This window comes from Colletotrichum acutatum (genome assembly GCF_030867785.1).
Source record: "Colletotrichum acutatum strain CBS 112980 chromosome Unknown BDZ83scaffold_201, whole genome shotgun sequence".
Classification (NCBI taxonomy): Eukaryota; Fungi; Ascomycota; class Sordariomycetes; order Glomerellales; family Glomerellaceae; genus Colletotrichum; species Colletotrichum acutatum.
The window spans coordinates 38535-55264 of NW_026849195.1; the positions used below are offsets into that span (position 1 = coordinate 38535).

The 16730-nt window shown below is 54.5% G+C and overlaps 4 protein-coding genes across 4 annotated transcripts; 1 reads left to right on the top strand and 3 right to left on the bottom strand.

Moving 5' to 3' along the window:
• Positions 1–66: 66 nt before the first annotated feature.
• On the top strand, positions 67–2191 carry BDZ83DRAFT_642459 (pseudouridine synthase). Its single transcript, XM_060509617.1, has one exon. The coding sequence runs from the start codon at positions 211–213 to the stop codon at positions 2095–2097; it is 1887 nt and encodes a 628-aa protein (XP_060358201.1). The 5' UTR covers positions 67–210; the 3' UTR covers positions 2098–2191.
• Positions 2189–3146, bottom strand: BDZ83DRAFT_712542 (GPI-GlcNAc transferase complex; the record flags this gene model as incomplete). Its single annotated transcript, XM_060511616.1, has 1 exon — positions 2189–3146. Exon 1 carries the CDS (start codon positions 2939–2941, stop codon positions 2189–2191), a length of 753 nt encoding a protein of 250 aa, XP_060358202.1. The 5' UTR covers positions 2942–3146.
• A 68-nt stretch (positions 3147–3214) lies between these two features.
• BDZ83DRAFT_592893 (uncharacterized protein) lies at positions 3215–3493 on the bottom strand (the record flags this gene model as incomplete). The annotated part of the gene is made up of 1 exon (XM_060506577.1): positions 3215–3493. The coding sequence occupies one exon, from the start codon at positions 3491–3493 to the stop codon at positions 3215–3217; it is 279 nt and encodes a 92-aa protein (XP_060358203.1).
• Positions 3494–4774: 1281 nt separating this feature from the next.
• BDZ83DRAFT_758105 (uncharacterized protein) lies at positions 4775–9922 on the bottom strand (the record flags this gene model as incomplete). Its single annotated transcript, XM_060514985.1, has 5 exons — positions 4775–7565; positions 7622–8890; positions 8960–9271; positions 9328–9454; positions 9508–9922. 5 exons carry the CDS (start codon positions 9920–9922, stop codon positions 4775–4777), a joined length of 4914 nt encoding a protein of 1637 aa, XP_060358204.1.
• Between the last annotated feature and the right edge of the window lie 6808 nt (positions 9923–16730).

Here is a 16730-nt window from a genome sequence, read left to right on the forward strand (position 1 = left end):
CTTATTTTCTACAGGGCGAGAAAAAAAGTTGATGGTTTTAAGAAATAAAAAATAAAAATTGGGTGTCACTCAACTTGCATGCGTCGGCCCCTCCAAAGTGACTCTTTCAGGCCCAAAGGTACCCGCATGATGCCGGTCCGCGTCTAAACCACCACCACTACCCCTCCAAAATTTCCCATAAACTCACATGAGAGGAGAAGGAGAGGGCATATGAAGCCCTTACATGAATTGTTTTGGGGTCTCTGTCTGCATTGCCCGCCAAGCCCGAGTCTGAACCTATCGAGGCACGCTGGAGGCCTATTACACGGCTGCTCACAAGTTTTAGCCCGTCGAGGAGGGCAATATCAACGCCACCACCATCTGCGTCGTTTCACTACTACTCACCAGCATCTCACTCATCCTTACCGGCCATCCTCTATATTCGCGGCTAGGCGCTTCAGCACCGCTCCCGTCGCAAACATGGCCGATGTGAGCGGTCGGTACGAGTCATGGGACCAGGCGCGTCTCATCTCCCGCATAAGACAGCTCGAGCATGAACTCGACAAGCGGGATGCGGCATCAAAAGCCTCCGGAGCCGGGTCCGGGACCCCCAGCAATAAGAACGGCGCCGGTGCCGGTGCCGCAGGAGTAGCAACGGACGGAGCCCCGCCGGTGAAGAAGAGGAAGAAGGAGGCCAAGCGGATCGACTCATCGCGGTATTCCACCCGCTTCATCGCGCTCAAGCTGGCGTACCTGGGCAAGCGGTACGGAGGGTTCGAGTACGCCACCTCGGCGAGCCTGCCGACGATCGAGGGTGAGCTGTGGAACGCCCTGACAAAGTCGTGCCTCATCTTCCCCGAGGATCAGGACGTCGTCAACTTTGACTGCTGCGAGTACTCCAAGTGCGGGAGGACGGATCGCGGCGTGAGCGCGTTTGGACAGGTCATCGGTTTGCGGGTGCGGAGTAACAGACCAGTACCGAAGAAGCAAGAGGATCCTGCACCGGCTGCTGGGGCTGAAGGGGATGACACTCCCATGGAGGGCACGGAAAAGGTGGAAGAGGAACAGAAAGAAAAGAAGCCCGAAAAGGCCTGGGACGAGATCAACGACGAGATCCAGTACGTCAAGGTCCTTAACCGTCTCCTGCCCGACGACATCCGCATCATCGCATGGTGCCCCTCCCCGCCGCCAGACTTTTCCGCTCGCTTCTCGTGCGAGGAGCGCCAGTACCGCTACTTCTTTACCCAGCCCGCCTTCACGCCCACGGCGACGACCGTCGACGGCACGCCGGACGGTATGAAGGAGGGCTACCTCGACATCGACGCCATGAACCAGGCGGCGCAAAGCTTTATTGGGTCCCACGACTTCCGTAACTTTTGCAAGGTGGACGGGAGTAAGCAGATTACCAACTTTGAGCGGCGCATGTTCGAGGCTGGCGTAGAGGAAGTCAAGGACGTGGGTACGGTGCTGCCGTATCTGGGCGCCAGCGCTGTTGATGGTAGCCAGCTTCCAAAGGTGTATTCGTTCAATATCCGCGGGACGGCGTTCCTGTGGCATCAGATCCGGCATATGGTTACGATTCTCTTCCTCATCGGCCAGCGCCTTGAGACGCCCGATCTCGTGACGCGGTTGCTCGACGTGGAGAACACGCCGCGGAAACCAAATTATGACCTCGCGCACGAGACGCCGCTGGTGCTCTGGAACTGTGTCTTCCCAGGCGACGACGAAAGTCGGACATCAAACGACGCGGAGAACGCTTTACACTGGGTGTATGGCGAGGCTGACGTCGTCGAGAACCTGTGGTCGCACTACCGCGAGAAGAAAATGGACGAGCTGCTCGCGAACCGTCTCCTGGATCTCGTCTCAAGACAGGTGCAGGGAACCGAGTCGAAAGCGAAGGGGAAAAGAGTGTTCCAGGGCGGGCACGAGGGAAAGTTGTCGGGCGGGTACGTGCCAATCGCGAAGAAGCAGCTGACGCCGTCGCCGGCAGAGATTAATGACCGGTGGGCGCAGCGTAAGGGGTTCAAGAACTCGGATGAGATGAGGGAATCGAAGAATTGGAGGAAGGTCATTAAAGATGCCAAGCAGGCTGCTGCGGCGGGTGATGGGGATGAGTAGGTCATGAGCATGTGCTCCCCTATCATAAACAATAAAGTCAAGCAGAAAGCTTTGAGAAGATCGTAAATTCATCAAGACTATGAGAGAGGTGTTATACCCCGTTCTGCCATCTATCGTCCATCTTTCTATTGCCACTCCCACCATCCGCCTCCCAAAGACACCCCCTCACGCCTCGCCACACCGTCTCGACAATCTTCTTTTTGGGCAGTATCCTCGGAAACACAACCACGATGTCCTCCTCCCCCTCGACAATGACAATCAAGTAGTACCGCACCTCGAAGCCTCTGAACGCTTCATTCACCAGCACATCCTGAATCTTCTCCGTAGGTATGAACCGCGTCGCGGCAGCCGACAAGTAGCTCCCGCTCGTCGAGCTCGTCTGTATCCCCAGCCCGCGCAGCACGAGCAGACTCTCAGTGGTGTGCGTGCGTTTCAGCGTCGCGTACGCCGCAAGCAGACACCCCGGGACCAGGACGGGTAGTGGTATTGCGTGCGAGGCAGCGACGGCGTGCGCGAGGCGGCCTGGCGCAGAGGCGCGTATGAATGACAGTATCTGCCAGACCGTCGCGCTCGAGAAGAGGGCGTCTGAGCCGTTGGTTGCAGTTGCGGCTGCGATGGGTTTTGTTCTTGTCGATGCGGAGAGGAGGGAGGTGACGTATGGTGATTCTGTCAGGGCTGCTTGGAGGAGGAGAATCGAGGAGAAGAAGAGGAGGATGCGGAGGGTGAAGAGGAGGCCTGAGAGGACGCGAACTGTGAGGGTTGGTGGTGGGCGGGTTGTTACTGTGAATTCGGCTGTCGTTGGCGAGGGGCGCCGGACGTGGAGGCGGGGTGTTGTTGCGAGCATCGTGAGAAGCAGAAGCAGCTCGGAAATTGAGAACGGGAGCAGACTGCTATGGTGCCATTGGGGTTGTGCGGGTTGGTGGCGGCTTGGTGGTTTGGATATTTGGTTCGGGGGAGTTGGTGAGAGCTTCGCAAAGCCAGAACCCCTGGGCGCAATCGCGAAGTCAACTACGACCAGGATTGCAAGCTGGGGTGGATGATGGAAGCTTAAGGTAGGTCGGTGCTCGGTGGACATGTTCGCCGGCACGTTGAGTGCCTGCATGCGCAAACTAGCTGCTTACCTCATCGTCCCCACCGATTCACCCGCACGTCCTCTCCGCCAGCTTTGGACCCTACTTATGTCACAATTTTGTTCGCGGTTATCGGCTGTAATGGTCAAATGGTTGAAGGCTTTCGTTACTCTTCTTCCGCTACCCCATCCACACTGGAACCCTTCAGCGGCGCCCAGTGCGAATGCTGCGGTGGCCACCCACTCGCACGGGTAACCTGCGATCGCTGCGTGTGGCCCTAAGCAATGAAGATGACACTTGAGGGAGGTTTCACTCTGCAGAGGCATCTTCACCGTCGCATAGCGCGCTGGATTACGATCGCTGAGGGCTTGGGGTAGTGGAGGCGGATAGAGATATCGACTCCAATTTTTTTGCTCTTTGGCTCTTTCTTTTTACCAAGTATTATAGATGCATCTGCATTGATTGCAGTTGCGACCGTCTGATTGTTGTCGCTGGCAATTGGGACGAACGCTTGCTATATACGCAGTTGGTGATGCATTTCGTGGTGTTTGGAAGTACCTTTCTGGGCACAGTTCTTCTCGCACATGGTTCAATCCCAGTCGACGACAACCCCTTTTTTCGTTTTTGCACCTTTCCCCGTGGACCAAACTCAATGAAATGAATGGGAATGCTTTCTTGGTGCTCTTATATCACATGTATCATGTCTCATTAAGTCTCGGAATCAGATTGCATTCTTCTCAACATTCAGCCTGTACATGGCCATCTCGACGAGCAAGCTACATAGCTATCACCACCCGCTTAAAAAGGGAATAAGAGACCAACATCAGTTGCAATCCAGTCAGTGACTTGAAAAAGCAGATCTGAAAAGGAAATAAAAGTTGAAGAAATGAAAAAAGGCGGGGGAAGGAAGAATCCCCGTACCCTTCAACTAGATGAACAAAGATGCCGTGAGGCAACATTGTAAGACACGCGTTTCCAGCACTTTTCGGTCCTTTTTCACCCATCCCGTTCTCACCCCTTCGTCCTCCTCCTCCTTCTATCTCCCTCACCATACTAGTTGGCGCAAGATGGTGTCATCTTGAAAACCATCCAGCTTTTTCTCTGTTTTTGTTTCCATTTGGTCCTCCTCGACCTTCCCCCGCGGACTCTGTCCATTCCATCACGTACATCGCCGCTCTTCCCACTACAGGTATTGTGTGTTCATATGTATTGCCTCGCGGCTCTGCCCCGAAATCCCAAGACCCAGCCATCATCAGTCATCATTTGAGAAGTTAAGAATGCAAAGCAAGAAGTGTAATGAAATAAGGTGAAAGAGAAACAGAAATTGGAGAAGAAATGGCGTTTCACTCCGCGTTCCAATGCTCGTCGTCAAGGATAGACTCGAAGTATACAAAATGCGGCTTCTAACTGCTATTGTTGTGGTTCTGGCGGCCCCAGAGCTGCCACACTGCAAAGGGTGTTGTTCGTGTTCGTTGGTCATGGAAAAAAAGTAATGGTATCGAGATTCATCGAGAAACGCCTGTCGCCATGCAACGAATCGAAACGTGATGCGTAAAGCTAATTAAGGGGTTGGGGAGTGTTGGAACTTTTTCAGCAAGAAGACCAAATCAAATCATCTCGCTGTGGTGCAGGCCAGTAGGCAAGCTCTTCTGCGCCATGACGGGGGGAGATCGCATCGACTCGCGGCCATAGTTCATTGGCATGGGTACGCTCTCATAAGGGGCGTATTCGTAGTCCTCCTGACCGCGGGGCCGCGCTGATGGCTCTTTGCGGTTGCGGCTGCCGGACCTGAAGCGGTCGGTCGCCTTGGAGAATCGGCCAGCGATGCTGTTGTCGCGTTCAGAGAAGCTGCGTCCTCGGCTGTGACCACCCTTGGACACGGGCGGGGCGGGTGGTGGAAGCACTGGGACTGTTGTGTCCATGGGAGCTGCAATAGTCGTTTGGATAACGTCATCGTCATCCATGACAATCTCAATCATACCGGAACCCATGGTCACGGGTTGGATGTGGGCGGTGTACGGGAGAGGCGCCGGGGGCGGGGGAGGAGGCATCGCAAGGTGCTGAAGCTCCTTCAACATTGGCGGAGCAGGAGGAGGAGGCGGCGGCGGTGGGATGCTTCCGTAGTTGTTGCTTTCTTGGGAGGCACGTCTGACCCGGATCATGTCGTCGACTGTGCGGATCTCACCAGAGTGACCTCTTCTCATGGAAGGACCGCGAGAAAGACCTTTGCTGTTGGCGCTAGGACCTCTAGGGGAGGGCGCATCAGGAGGGATGGGCGGGGCCGACATGCTGCGAGGAATCATTCCGCGGTTAGGAGGTTGATAGACCGTGGAAGGAAGCTGATAAGTTGTCTGAGGTAGCAAAGTGAGGGTCTCGGCAGACTGCTCTTTCTCGGGGGACTGCTGCTGGGGAGAAGTCACCGGGGAATGTCTCTGAGCAAACGTAGCCGGGATTGGGGGCACCGGAATGCTGTTCTTGTCTTTGTCCGACTCGATGATGAGACGCATGGCCTTGGGCGTTGCGGGAAGGCCAATGTGCACATTCGAGCTGCTGCGGGCGTACATGCTCCTGTTGGTAGTAGGGTCGGCAGTGTGGCTGCGAGGCGGAAGCTCAACGGCACTTGGCGATGATTCAATCCCGATTCGGATATGGTTGGGGTGGGGAATCGGTGGCGCCGAGGGACGCTGTGCGAGGGACTTGCGTCGTTCCTCGAGCTCGCGAGCAGCTTCCTCCTTCTTACGCTGCCTCTCGTCTTTCATGGCCTTCAAGTCTCCAGCATGCTCCGTAGAGGCAGCACGAGACTTGGATTGGGGAGGCGCAATATCGCGGGACTGGTCGAGGTTTTCACCAGCGTGGCGGCGGCGACTCTCGGATCGGTCCCGTCGAGGGAATTCTCTGGTAAGCTCAGGTGAGAGCGCCTTGCGGGATCCATGCTGGCTGGTGCTTCTGTTGTGTCTGTTTCTGAAGTTCTCTTGGGCAACAACAGCCTTGACATAGTCTTCCTCGTCTTCAGACCCCTGGTAGTGGACAAGATTGGCTGACAGTGGTAGGGGAGACGAAGGTGACCTGGCATGAGAACCAGTACGGTCCGCACTTCGGCCGCGGAGTTCAAGCGCAGGAGGGCGATGTCTGTCTTCGGGGCTTCTGTTGCGGCCTTGGCTACCCCGGCTGGATGCGCGACTAGTACCCTTCCTGCTCTTGCTAGACTTCCTCACTGTGACGGGTTCTCCAACATCCGGCAAAAACTTGGGCGTACTCAAGTTGATGAGATCCTCGGGCGACATGGGGATGGGCGAGGTTGGGGATCGCTTTGCCTTGGGCCAGTTACGGCTAGAGGCACGGCCACGCTCGGCGGAAGCCTCGCGAGAAGACGCCTTGCGAGTGCGGCTGTGGTCACGGTCGCGGCCACGGGAGCCATCGCGCTTGCCCTCCCGACTAGCATGTCGGCTTCGCTGCTTGCGTTGTTGCAAGCGCTGAGCAGTGTCGAGGCTGTGGATGTAGTCCTGTCGTCCACCCGTAGTGTTGCTGCGGATGCTTTTGCCAGTAGTGGATTGAGACGTAACAGAGCCTGTGACAGAGCCGGGTCCCCTACGTCGGGAAGGCCAGTGGAAACGGGTGGAAGATGCCACTGACTGCTCGGGAGAGGTAATCTCATTGGCCATGTTGTTCAGACCTGCAAGCTCGAGATGAAGGCCCTTTGGCTTGCGGTCACGGGAACCATTGCGCTGAGCCATGCTGCCTTCCATCTTGATGATCATTCTAGCATCGGGAGACGGGGGAGGCGCTTCTCTTGTTCGCGTGGTGATCTTTTTGTATTGATCACGCATCATCATCGGGCTTGCTGTGGCAGCCCTCTGCAGAGACAGACCGGCAGCGAGATTTTCCTGCTCGGCAGAAGACATGCGCAATTGCATGGCACGTCGAGATTCCTCAACGTCAACCTGAAGCTGTTCGCGCGACAAGTCTCCCGGAATCTCGCCGATGGAAGGGAGGCGCTTGCGACTGAAGGCAGATGCTCCGGATCTTGCCGAGTTCGGGGTGTTGAACTGGCTGCGGTTTGGTGGGCGAATGAAGGCAGTGGTGACATCGTATCCGCCGGGAGAGACTGCAGAATCGGCGATGGGTGTTGGGCCGGCAGCGATAGGAGTCTGTCCGCCGTCTCCTTGAGAGAAGAACTTTGACTTCCCTTGCTGCTCTCCGAATGATGTGATAAGCTTCAAAGCAGACGTCTTGGCGATGCTTCTCTGGGGTCCACGGTTAATGCCAGGAGGCGAGAGGGGAGGCGACAGGACTTCCGGGATGTTCTCATGGACATTTTGGTTGATGCTCTGGAAGGTCACCTGGGCAGCAGAAGGTGATGTCCATGGTTCATCAGACTCGGCGCCAGTGCAGGCGAAGCTGAAGAGTGTGTTAGCTCATCGTCCCATGGTTTTGGCTCAGTAAAGGAAACATACCATCTCACGGCAAGCTGCTGTTGCCCGTGCATAACAGCCCATTCACCCCATTTCTTGATGATAGCTGCCTGCCGTTCCCAGACGGCGGGATAGAAGAGACAAGTCAGGATAAGCGCCTCCATGTACTTCTTGTGGGACACATAGATCTCAATGGCATCGTTGTGATCACCCATGCCAATCAAAATGGTCACAGCGGCGTGAATATCACCATGCTCCAAGAGTCTTTGGACGTAGGCGCGCCCCAGCTTGTGCTGCGAAGCTTGGCCTCCGATACCGCTGAGGGCTAGCAACATCCAGTCAGACGAAGTCATTGAGGCTGAGCTCGCTGCCATGACATCCGCGTCAATATCGCCCAGCCATCTCATCAGAAGGATGCGCGCCGGTGAAGCCGCATTGTGTCGGCTTAGTTCCTCTCTGACCAAGTCGTCAATCTCCTTGTTCCATCCAAAGATGGTGCTAAGCATCTGCTTGCGAAGATCGTCATTGGTGAGTCGGCTATGGTCACTTCCAATCGGGTGCTTGTAAGGAATGTCGCTGAGCCGACTCCTGGTGTACTTGAAGAGATCCTGAACCTTGCTGTCGACAGGGCTCGGCAAGACCTCATTTCGCAGACGGGATGGCCTAGAACGGCGAGAGCGGTATGAGGACATGGAGGTGCCGCTCATCATTGACGTTCCGCTCATGGAATACATGTCTCGTTCTTGGTAAGGTGCAGCAGAAGATCTGAGAGATGACCCAGCAGAGATGTAGGTGTTTTCAGTCATGCCTCGAGAGACGGCCGACGACGGATACCGGCCGGGCGTCCGAGATCCTCCGGAGGATCGCGAGATGGAAGACAGTCCGCTGCGGCTAGAAGCCGCGCTTGCGGTATCGGCATCGTAAGGGTCGAGCGCCTTGGGCGTGCCCGTGTCCTTCCGGCTAACTATACGGTCAAAGGGAGACAAGTGATCTTCATCACTCTCCGAAATGCCAAGCTCAATTGATCCAGACGTGGCATCCGAGTCAGTAACGATGGTTGTTGATGTCTTCTGTCCCTGCTGTTCCTCTATCGAGACAGGCGGCGATGGCGGCAATAGGTTGGCCGGGTGCTGTACATTAGCAACAATGATGGAAGGTGTGTTGAGATCGAATTGCTGTACGGTGTTGTTGGCTCCCAGAGTGAAGAGGCTGGCGCCAGGGCCGTACACGGCCAGGCCTCTGACATGCTCGAGCGTCGGGATGCTATCCCAAGTAACGTGCTTAGTACGGACATCCCACGATAGTGTTTCCCTAGTGTGATAAAAGTCAGTGCAAGTTCTAAGCGCGCGCGTAAGCTTCCAGTGGCAAAGAATGACGTACGAGTCAGAATGTTGGATAATACGGCCGTTCTTTGACCAACCCATCCAATTGGGACCGGTCTGGTAGTTATCGGTGCGTTTGAGGATTCTTACAACCTTGGCGGGGTCATCGCTGCTGTATGACTTGGACACACTCCAAACTCGAAGGTCACCATCATGGGTCTGTGACGCCAGCATGTCCGATTTTTGACGAGACGACGAGGCATGCCAGTTAAGCGTGACGATGGGTGAAGGTGCTCTTGATGTGCCTAGGTTGTGAAGGATAGTGAACCGCGGCTGAAGAGTTGCGACTAACAACGAGCCATTTTGGTATCTACGAAGAGTCAGCAACTTTGTTTTGCAATGCCCGTTAAGGTTCTTTAAGCTTACCCAATCGCAAATGTCCTACAGTCTGCCGCTGGAGCAAGCGCTGTCACGGCAATCTGGTCAATCGTCCTCGAAGAAATATGCTCTGATGTCGTGGGCTCGAACAGAATAATGTTGCCCTGCGTATTACCTGAAGCCATCTGTTAGTGAATACTGTGTGAGATTGTTCAGGCACAAACATACCAAATGCAACATTGCCATTGCGCATCCACGCAGCAGTTGTCAAGTGCTCGTATGAAGCGAATCGAGCTACTTCGTCGCCCGTCATAATATCCCAGACAATAGCTGTCTGCCCGGCATCGTAACTGACGACCAGCCTTCCGGCTCCAATCTCGCTTTGCGTATCAACTGCGAGCAACTGCACCTCATCCGAGTGCCTTGAAAATCTTCTCTCTATTGTGAGAGTGTCGTGGTGGCAGCATACAATGGAAGAGCTTTGGGCATACAAGAACATGGACGCCGTGGCGGCGCATGGCTCGAAGTACCGCATGATGTTGGGCTGTGACATGTTGAAATCCTGCATCTCATTGCTCCGACCTCTTTGTGACGACTGCCCGGAGCTGACGGTAGCGGTTCGGTTTCTCGCGGAGGCGGACATGATGGCACTATATCCTTTTTCGGATTTCGATCTGGGACCCGGTGCGATGTTAGTCGGCAAGCTGCATTTGGGGAGGACGACTTCAAGGCAGGGCAACGGCTGCAAGGTCCGTGTCTGCCAGACCAGAACCTTTGAGCCCTCTTAAGCCGAGAAACAGGTGGGTGACTCTTGTGAGACAGGCCTACTCACCAATCCGAGACGATCACAGCACCGTCCGGCTGCTTCGTGGCGAACCAAAGGCAGTCGGGAAGCTACACTTCTTCCAATCCAACCATCACATGAAGCACTGTTCAATGTCCGTTCCCGGGCCGGCTGTCCTTCCACGTTTCCAGGTTCTAGAGACTCTGCGCGAAGCTCTTCGTAGGCGTCCTAGAGAAGCGGTATCGTCTGTCTGCTGTCGTGTTACGTTTGCTGGTTGTGCTGTTGCACTCTGATGTCTCTCTTTTACGGCCCGGGGCTGCTGGTTTTTTTTTTTCGTTGCCAGTGAATTACCGGATAAAGGTAGGACAGGAGAAGAAGGAGAAGAAAGTCTGGGAGCCGGCGTGTTAAAGACGGTTACAGTCTGTCGGGACGTGTTGAGGAGGGGGGGCAAGACGCTATAGACGCAGGTGGAAGGGTGTGAAGCGATGAGGTTGTCTCTGTTGAAGTTGACGTTGTTGGATGTAGAGAGAGAGAGAGAGAGAGCTCACTGGATAAGCCTTAGTCGAGGGGGTGTGCCGGCGCTTGTCTTGCAGGAAGATTCTGTCAAGTGTGCAACTCGAGTTTTTCAAACACACAAGCAAGAGAGAGAAGGTTTTCTTGCTTACAGATAGACGACGGAAAGGGAAAAGAAAAGAAGAGGAATCGAAAAGACGATGGAAAATAAGAGAGGCTGCTGGTCGAAGGGGGTGTGTGCCAGTGCGGACGGGGTGTGATGGAGCCGAATGGGAAGAAAGTCAAGCAACATGGAGCATGGCGCCTAAGTTTGGAGCTGACTTGTCACTGGACGATCAATCTTGACCATAAAATTAGAGCTGTTCAGTGAACGGTCAAGGTATCTGGGAGCGGATACGGTCCGGCTCATCTGGACGAGCCAAGACGCTGCATAGACCGGGGTGCTTGTCGTCGAGGGACCCTGTCAAGCCAGTGGAAGGGGACCAGTCAAGGTGTGCAAGGTGCAAGCCACGGCGTGCCGAGGGGGACAGAATTGGGGAATATGCAGCAAGACGACGGGGGGTCATGGCATGGTGGAGATGGTCGAAGGCCATAAGCGGCGTGGTTGGGCGACTTGACGAAGTATCGAGGCAAGCAGAGTGTCTAAACAGGGCAGTACATCAATATTTTGCCATAATTAGGTCTCCGGTCCTCTTCTCGCGTGGTGCTAACCAGTGCCAGTCTCTTCTTTTTCCACGAGATCCTGCTTGCTGCTGCTGGCACGCTGCCGCTACTTGCTGCTTGCGATGCTTGCTTGATCTGCGTGCGTATGTGCGCGCGGGCGGGCGACAGGAATATCAACCTATCAAGTTGGGCTGAGGCGGCACTGGCTCCCTCAGCCCAGCTTGAATTCCCCGTCTCGTGGTTGTGACGGCCGGGCCATCTCATCACTGGGTTCTTGTTTCCAAGATAATGCCCAGTCCACCACGGATAGCAAGACAAAGAAAGGACAAAGAAGGAGCAGATGAAGAATCGAACCGAATCGTCTGGTCTTTGGCTTGCAGTGACATCCCTTCGGCGGCTGTTCTCCAACAAGCGTGTCTCGCTTTGGATATCCAGCTCCGCTTTCCCCCTGATGATTTGACCTTACATTGCTCTATCGAGTAATGGTTGACAGTGAGGCAGTGAAGACAGCGGAGGTCTCCTTGGGGGCGCCAAAGGTACCTTACAGGACTGCTGTGGAATGGCAGATGCGCGGTATGTACACAGAAGGAGATGTAGTGCGTAGGTATCCAAATCTGAAGACGGGGACCAGTGGCATGACTCTCCTCTTCTCGGCGGTGGTCACGGTCGTGAATCCTGGTACAAACAGGCTTGATTCGCCTCGGTGGCCATGGATGACTAGTTGCTAGGACAGACGCTTGAACAGGCTTGAGAGCCTATCGAAGGGTCAAAAGGCAGTGCAGCATAGAGAGACGGACATGGCCAGAGCGGCGGGAAGTGAGGAAAAGAGCATGGTTGGGGGAGAAGAAAGAGGCTTGGTTTGAAGGACGTCTGCGTGGAATGGGAGAGAGAATCAAGAGAGGACGGGACGAGGATGTGGACGAGGATAGGATGAGGGGAGGGGAAGGAGGAGGACAGGGAGCCGGGGTTGAACAGTCTACGCGCCGAGGAAAGGGTGATGGCGCCTAAGGAACTTGCATTGGGCCAATCCGGAGCCGCATGTGCCTGCTGTTCAGCAGATGCATTGCAGGGATGCCCATGAACGTGCGTCTAACTGGTTCGTCGCTTTTAACCTCCCGTTGGACTGATCCACTTGGATCCACCTGGAAGTAGCCACTACTTACTTTTGTTTCCTCTGTTTCCCCAGGACGGCGGCAAAGTCAGAGGTAGCCGCTACCTCTCGCCGGTTTCCCCGTCTGTGCCACCTTTCCAACCTCACCTCATGGACCTCCACCTTCCTCTACTATGACTTTGTTACTTCCTTCCTTCCTCCCGTCAACTAATACCTTAAGGTAGGTAGGTATCTACGGAATATCTCAGTGCACCGCTCCTTCCTTCCGTACCCTAGGTACTCCGTCCTAATGCACAAATCGAAATTCCTCAGCCATCCATCAGGTTCATTCTGTTTGTCCCGGGAATACGTACCTCAACTACCTCTTCCTGTTTGACCTCAATCCACCCTCCACCAACTCCATCAATCATATCCCAATCTGGCTGTGTGCCTGTTTGGCCAGTGACACACCATCCGACCTCTTCCCTCCAGTTTCAGAAACATCGCCATTCCCTCATCAACAACGTCAAACCCATCACTCCCGTTACAATACCAACCATTGCAACATACGAACTCGATCGGCTCCTTAGCTCCAGGGGCTGGACTCGAACGAACGCCACTATTCTGCATCCATCGCGAATTCGCCATCGCCTCTGCCGGCACGGGTCTGGAATCACATCCCGCTGGCCGGCACACAAGCGGCCACCATCCATCACCAATCCCCACTACTTGTACTTGAAGCTCGGAACTTTGTGTTCCCTCTCGCCCTCTCGCGGCCTCGCCCTGTCTGCACTCTGCACACTGATGGAGCAATTCAACGGCCTGGCAACGTGCAATGCTTCACTCCGAACCCTCCACATTCTCATCCGCAGCTCTAGCCTCTACCGAGTACTGCCTGGGACTCCCGGTCCGTCCACACAGACCAGCCCTCTCAAGGATTGAGGCTGCATCATTGCTGCATCTGCCCGCCTTTGGTTCTTTGTCCTTGTGAGACGATCACTGCTACCTACATACCTCGGACACTATGCACAACACAGACCCCCAGTCGACCTGACCCGTGTCAGATAGAGCTTCCGAATCCCAGCACCCAACTCAAATCACTTCAATTGGCGTCGCCTACCAAGTACCTAATCAATGCTGGCCTCTGTCTGCTCAACGTCTCTACCATTGTGGGGAATTGGCCAACAATGAGGTCCATCGCAATATCCCATCGCTACGATGAGACGCACTCTATTACATCACCAAGCTTCAATGCCATTCGGGACATTCGTTACATGTCTCACTCGGGGCCGAAGGAACGAACGTTGCTGCACATATCGACCTACTCATCCACCTGCCACTTCAATTCGTTCCTTGGCCACACCCATTGAAGTTGCCCATCCCGGTCTGGCCTACCTTTTGGACCCCGGATATCAGTTCCTCGTCAATGCCCCTGGGAAAAACCATCCGATGGCAGCCCAATGACATGGGCAGACGGAACAGCCTTGCTATTGCACCTTCATCGGCCGCTAATCAGCTTCACACTCGTTCAGCATGCAACCTCACCGGCCGCTTCCCCGTGCATGACTGAAGTACGGATTAAGGTACGGCTGCATGCTCAGAGCATGGTTCAACTCACGGCCGCCTCATTCATTGACCGTCGCTTAGACCAATTTTTCAAGCTGATGCACAAGCTTCAGGTACGTAACGTACCCTCCACTCACCTCCTCGCCATCACGATGCTACTCCGGAACGGGTGGTCAATTCCCCCGCCGCAACCACCATCTTGACCGTGCCTCAACTATCTTGCCGGCTAGCTGCTTGTTGGGCAAGCTCGTTTTTCGGGTCGTCAGGCACCTACATGACAGATATTCGACGATTCTGGCATGCGTGCTGTCTGACATCTCGTTTACCCTCGTGTTACCTTCAAGGTACCAAGTGAAAGGCCAATTGGTCTCGAGAGTCCCTGAGAAGATGCACTGGAGCAACTACGTTGCTCTTGAAGTCGGGTGCTTCAAATGTAGCCGGTGAAAGCGTGAAATAGGGCGGCCGACCCGACTTGCCAAATCAGCTTCTTGTGGCGCCAGTACACCTTGCAAGATATTCAACGTTGAGGGGGCGAGAGACATCAATATCAAACGGCAACGTTTTTTCCACCAAGAGGCTAGGACCCCTGGAGGCTGTATATTACGCAGTACGCCACTACGGAAATATTCGCATGTATTGTGGCAACCTTGTCGAGCTGCTCGAGCAGTACTAAGTAGTCGAGCCTGACTTGCAACCCAACTGCACCTTGCTGAGGCCATAGCTCGACTCGCGAATTGATTTGAACGAGCTTTGATGAGATTTCCTCCGCTTCGGAGTTGTGGGTTGATGGGCAGAGGTCGTCCACCCCTGCCATGTCGTACATCGTCTTGGCTTCATTGCAGGGGTCGTGTGTTTGCTTTGCCGTTGAACCAGCCCCTCTAGCCGTCTAGATCGTTTTCGTTCCCGGTCGAGTTTCCGCTTTGATCCCAGGTGTATTAGCCATCTGACAGCAGGTTTAGGATGAATAATCCTTCGGAAGTCATCAAGCAAAGAATCGAGAGCAGGCCAGGGAACATTCGCTGAACGAAAATCGTCCTCGCAGACGTTATCTGGCCAACCCTTGAATGACAGAATCAACTAATGATCAATGATCGACATCCATCACACGGGGCCGAGCCTCACGGTACAATGGCTCCTGACCCTGTTAATAGGATCCAGTCACTTAATTGTGCTGAGGCTGGGATTGTGCGGCTGGATTGATTCACATTCTCGATGCAACAGTGATATTCATGCTCGGAGAGTCACGAAAGGCCTAATCAGCCAGGACAATATGTCAACGTTTGTGTTTAGTTTTACAGCCGATGAAGGATGCCTATATCAAATACCGCAACGGCTTCCCATGTTGTCAGGCGGACTCCACTAACTCGAAGCTCTCATCACAATTCATTTCGTGACGGATCACGTTGACCATCCACATTGCAATGATTTCGAGGTTGTTGCTGGGGGCCCTGGATGCTTGGCAACTGTCGCCCCACGCTTTGCTGCTCCATCTTACATTCGATCGCTCAGATCAACGTCAGGATCTCACACGCCAGGAAATGGCCGAATGAAATCGAGGGCAAGCCGAGCTGGCCGGCCTACCAATGCCGTATAACATTTCAATACTATTGCGATCGACTTCCACTACTATTCCAATAGTGTCGTGATAGAATCACAGCGTTTGTATCTCGTGCGGTCGCCGGCACAAGATGTGCAAATGCATGACCGGCTTGAGCGGCCTGAAGCGAGCAGCCGTCACCCTAGCGGCAGCGGCAACGGCAACCATGAGAAAACGTCATTCTCAGATGCTTTCGAATCTCACGACATTAGACACTTGGACACCGCGCTTCTCGGGATCACAGCAGGATCCATAACGATGGAAGTTTTGGCCTCGCCGCGCAAACCGCAATCCATCCTCAGCTTTCCATACAGGCCGGGGGGGCACAAAGTGCTGTGCAACGAATGAGAGGTCGCTGTGCCACTTTGACGTCCTTATTGGCAGTCAGCTGTCCCTCGCATACGGCATGACGGGCACAGAATCGTCGATAAGTGGCTCCCAAAACGCCTTTTTTGACATGCGAATCCTCCGTTCATATATCTCCCCACTGAGGGGAGGCCATGCGGGATTAAAGCTCCAAAATCGCAGGCCAACGACACCTTCCCGACTTGTGTCTTACGCAGGTCGCCAATTCGAATCTTTCGGGAGTTCCGCGTCCCGTGACGATGAGTGGATGCGGCCGAGGATTGGGTCTTTGCTCTCAAAAATGCTGAGGGTTGCCTGCTCGACTATCACCAAGAGAAGTTGAGAAGCTCAAATTCGAGTTTCCATTGGAGAGTTTGACATGTCTCAGCAGATGAGTAACACACCACCTCGTGGCATCACGGAACCTGCGCCGTGAAAGAGCTCGCTTACCCCTGTCCTGTCATCCCTCTGGGCGGGCGGGGAAACCAGGTGAACTGACTCTTTCAACCGCACAAAAACGCGAAAAGAGGCAGATTCGCAGCATCTTATCAAGCACGAACAACACTCTTTGGGCAATCGGCAGGGGGGACATAAACATGAATGAAATCCCGGCATCTCCCCAGTCAACCATCCGATCACGTCTACTGCAGCACTTACATCTGCAGAGATCATCACCGCCGAGAATATCCTTGTCCCATCACATCTGTTCGCACCCACGCGTTACTCACCTCGTCCAACACGCCGGTCACGGTGACCGACAATGGTCTAAGATCTGATGGTGTGTGCTCCATCTTGACATCTGGAAGTCAATTGCAGCACGTCAAAAAGGATGAAGGGTAATCAGGCATGACCGGCCGTGCGCTGGGACCGACAGTCTGCTAGCAATCCCATCT

Coding starts and splice junctions, on each gene's coding strand:
- BDZ83DRAFT_642459 (XM_060509617.1), top strand. CDS start 211: ATGAAGCCCTTACATGAATTGTTTTGGGGTCTCTGTCTGCATTGCCCG.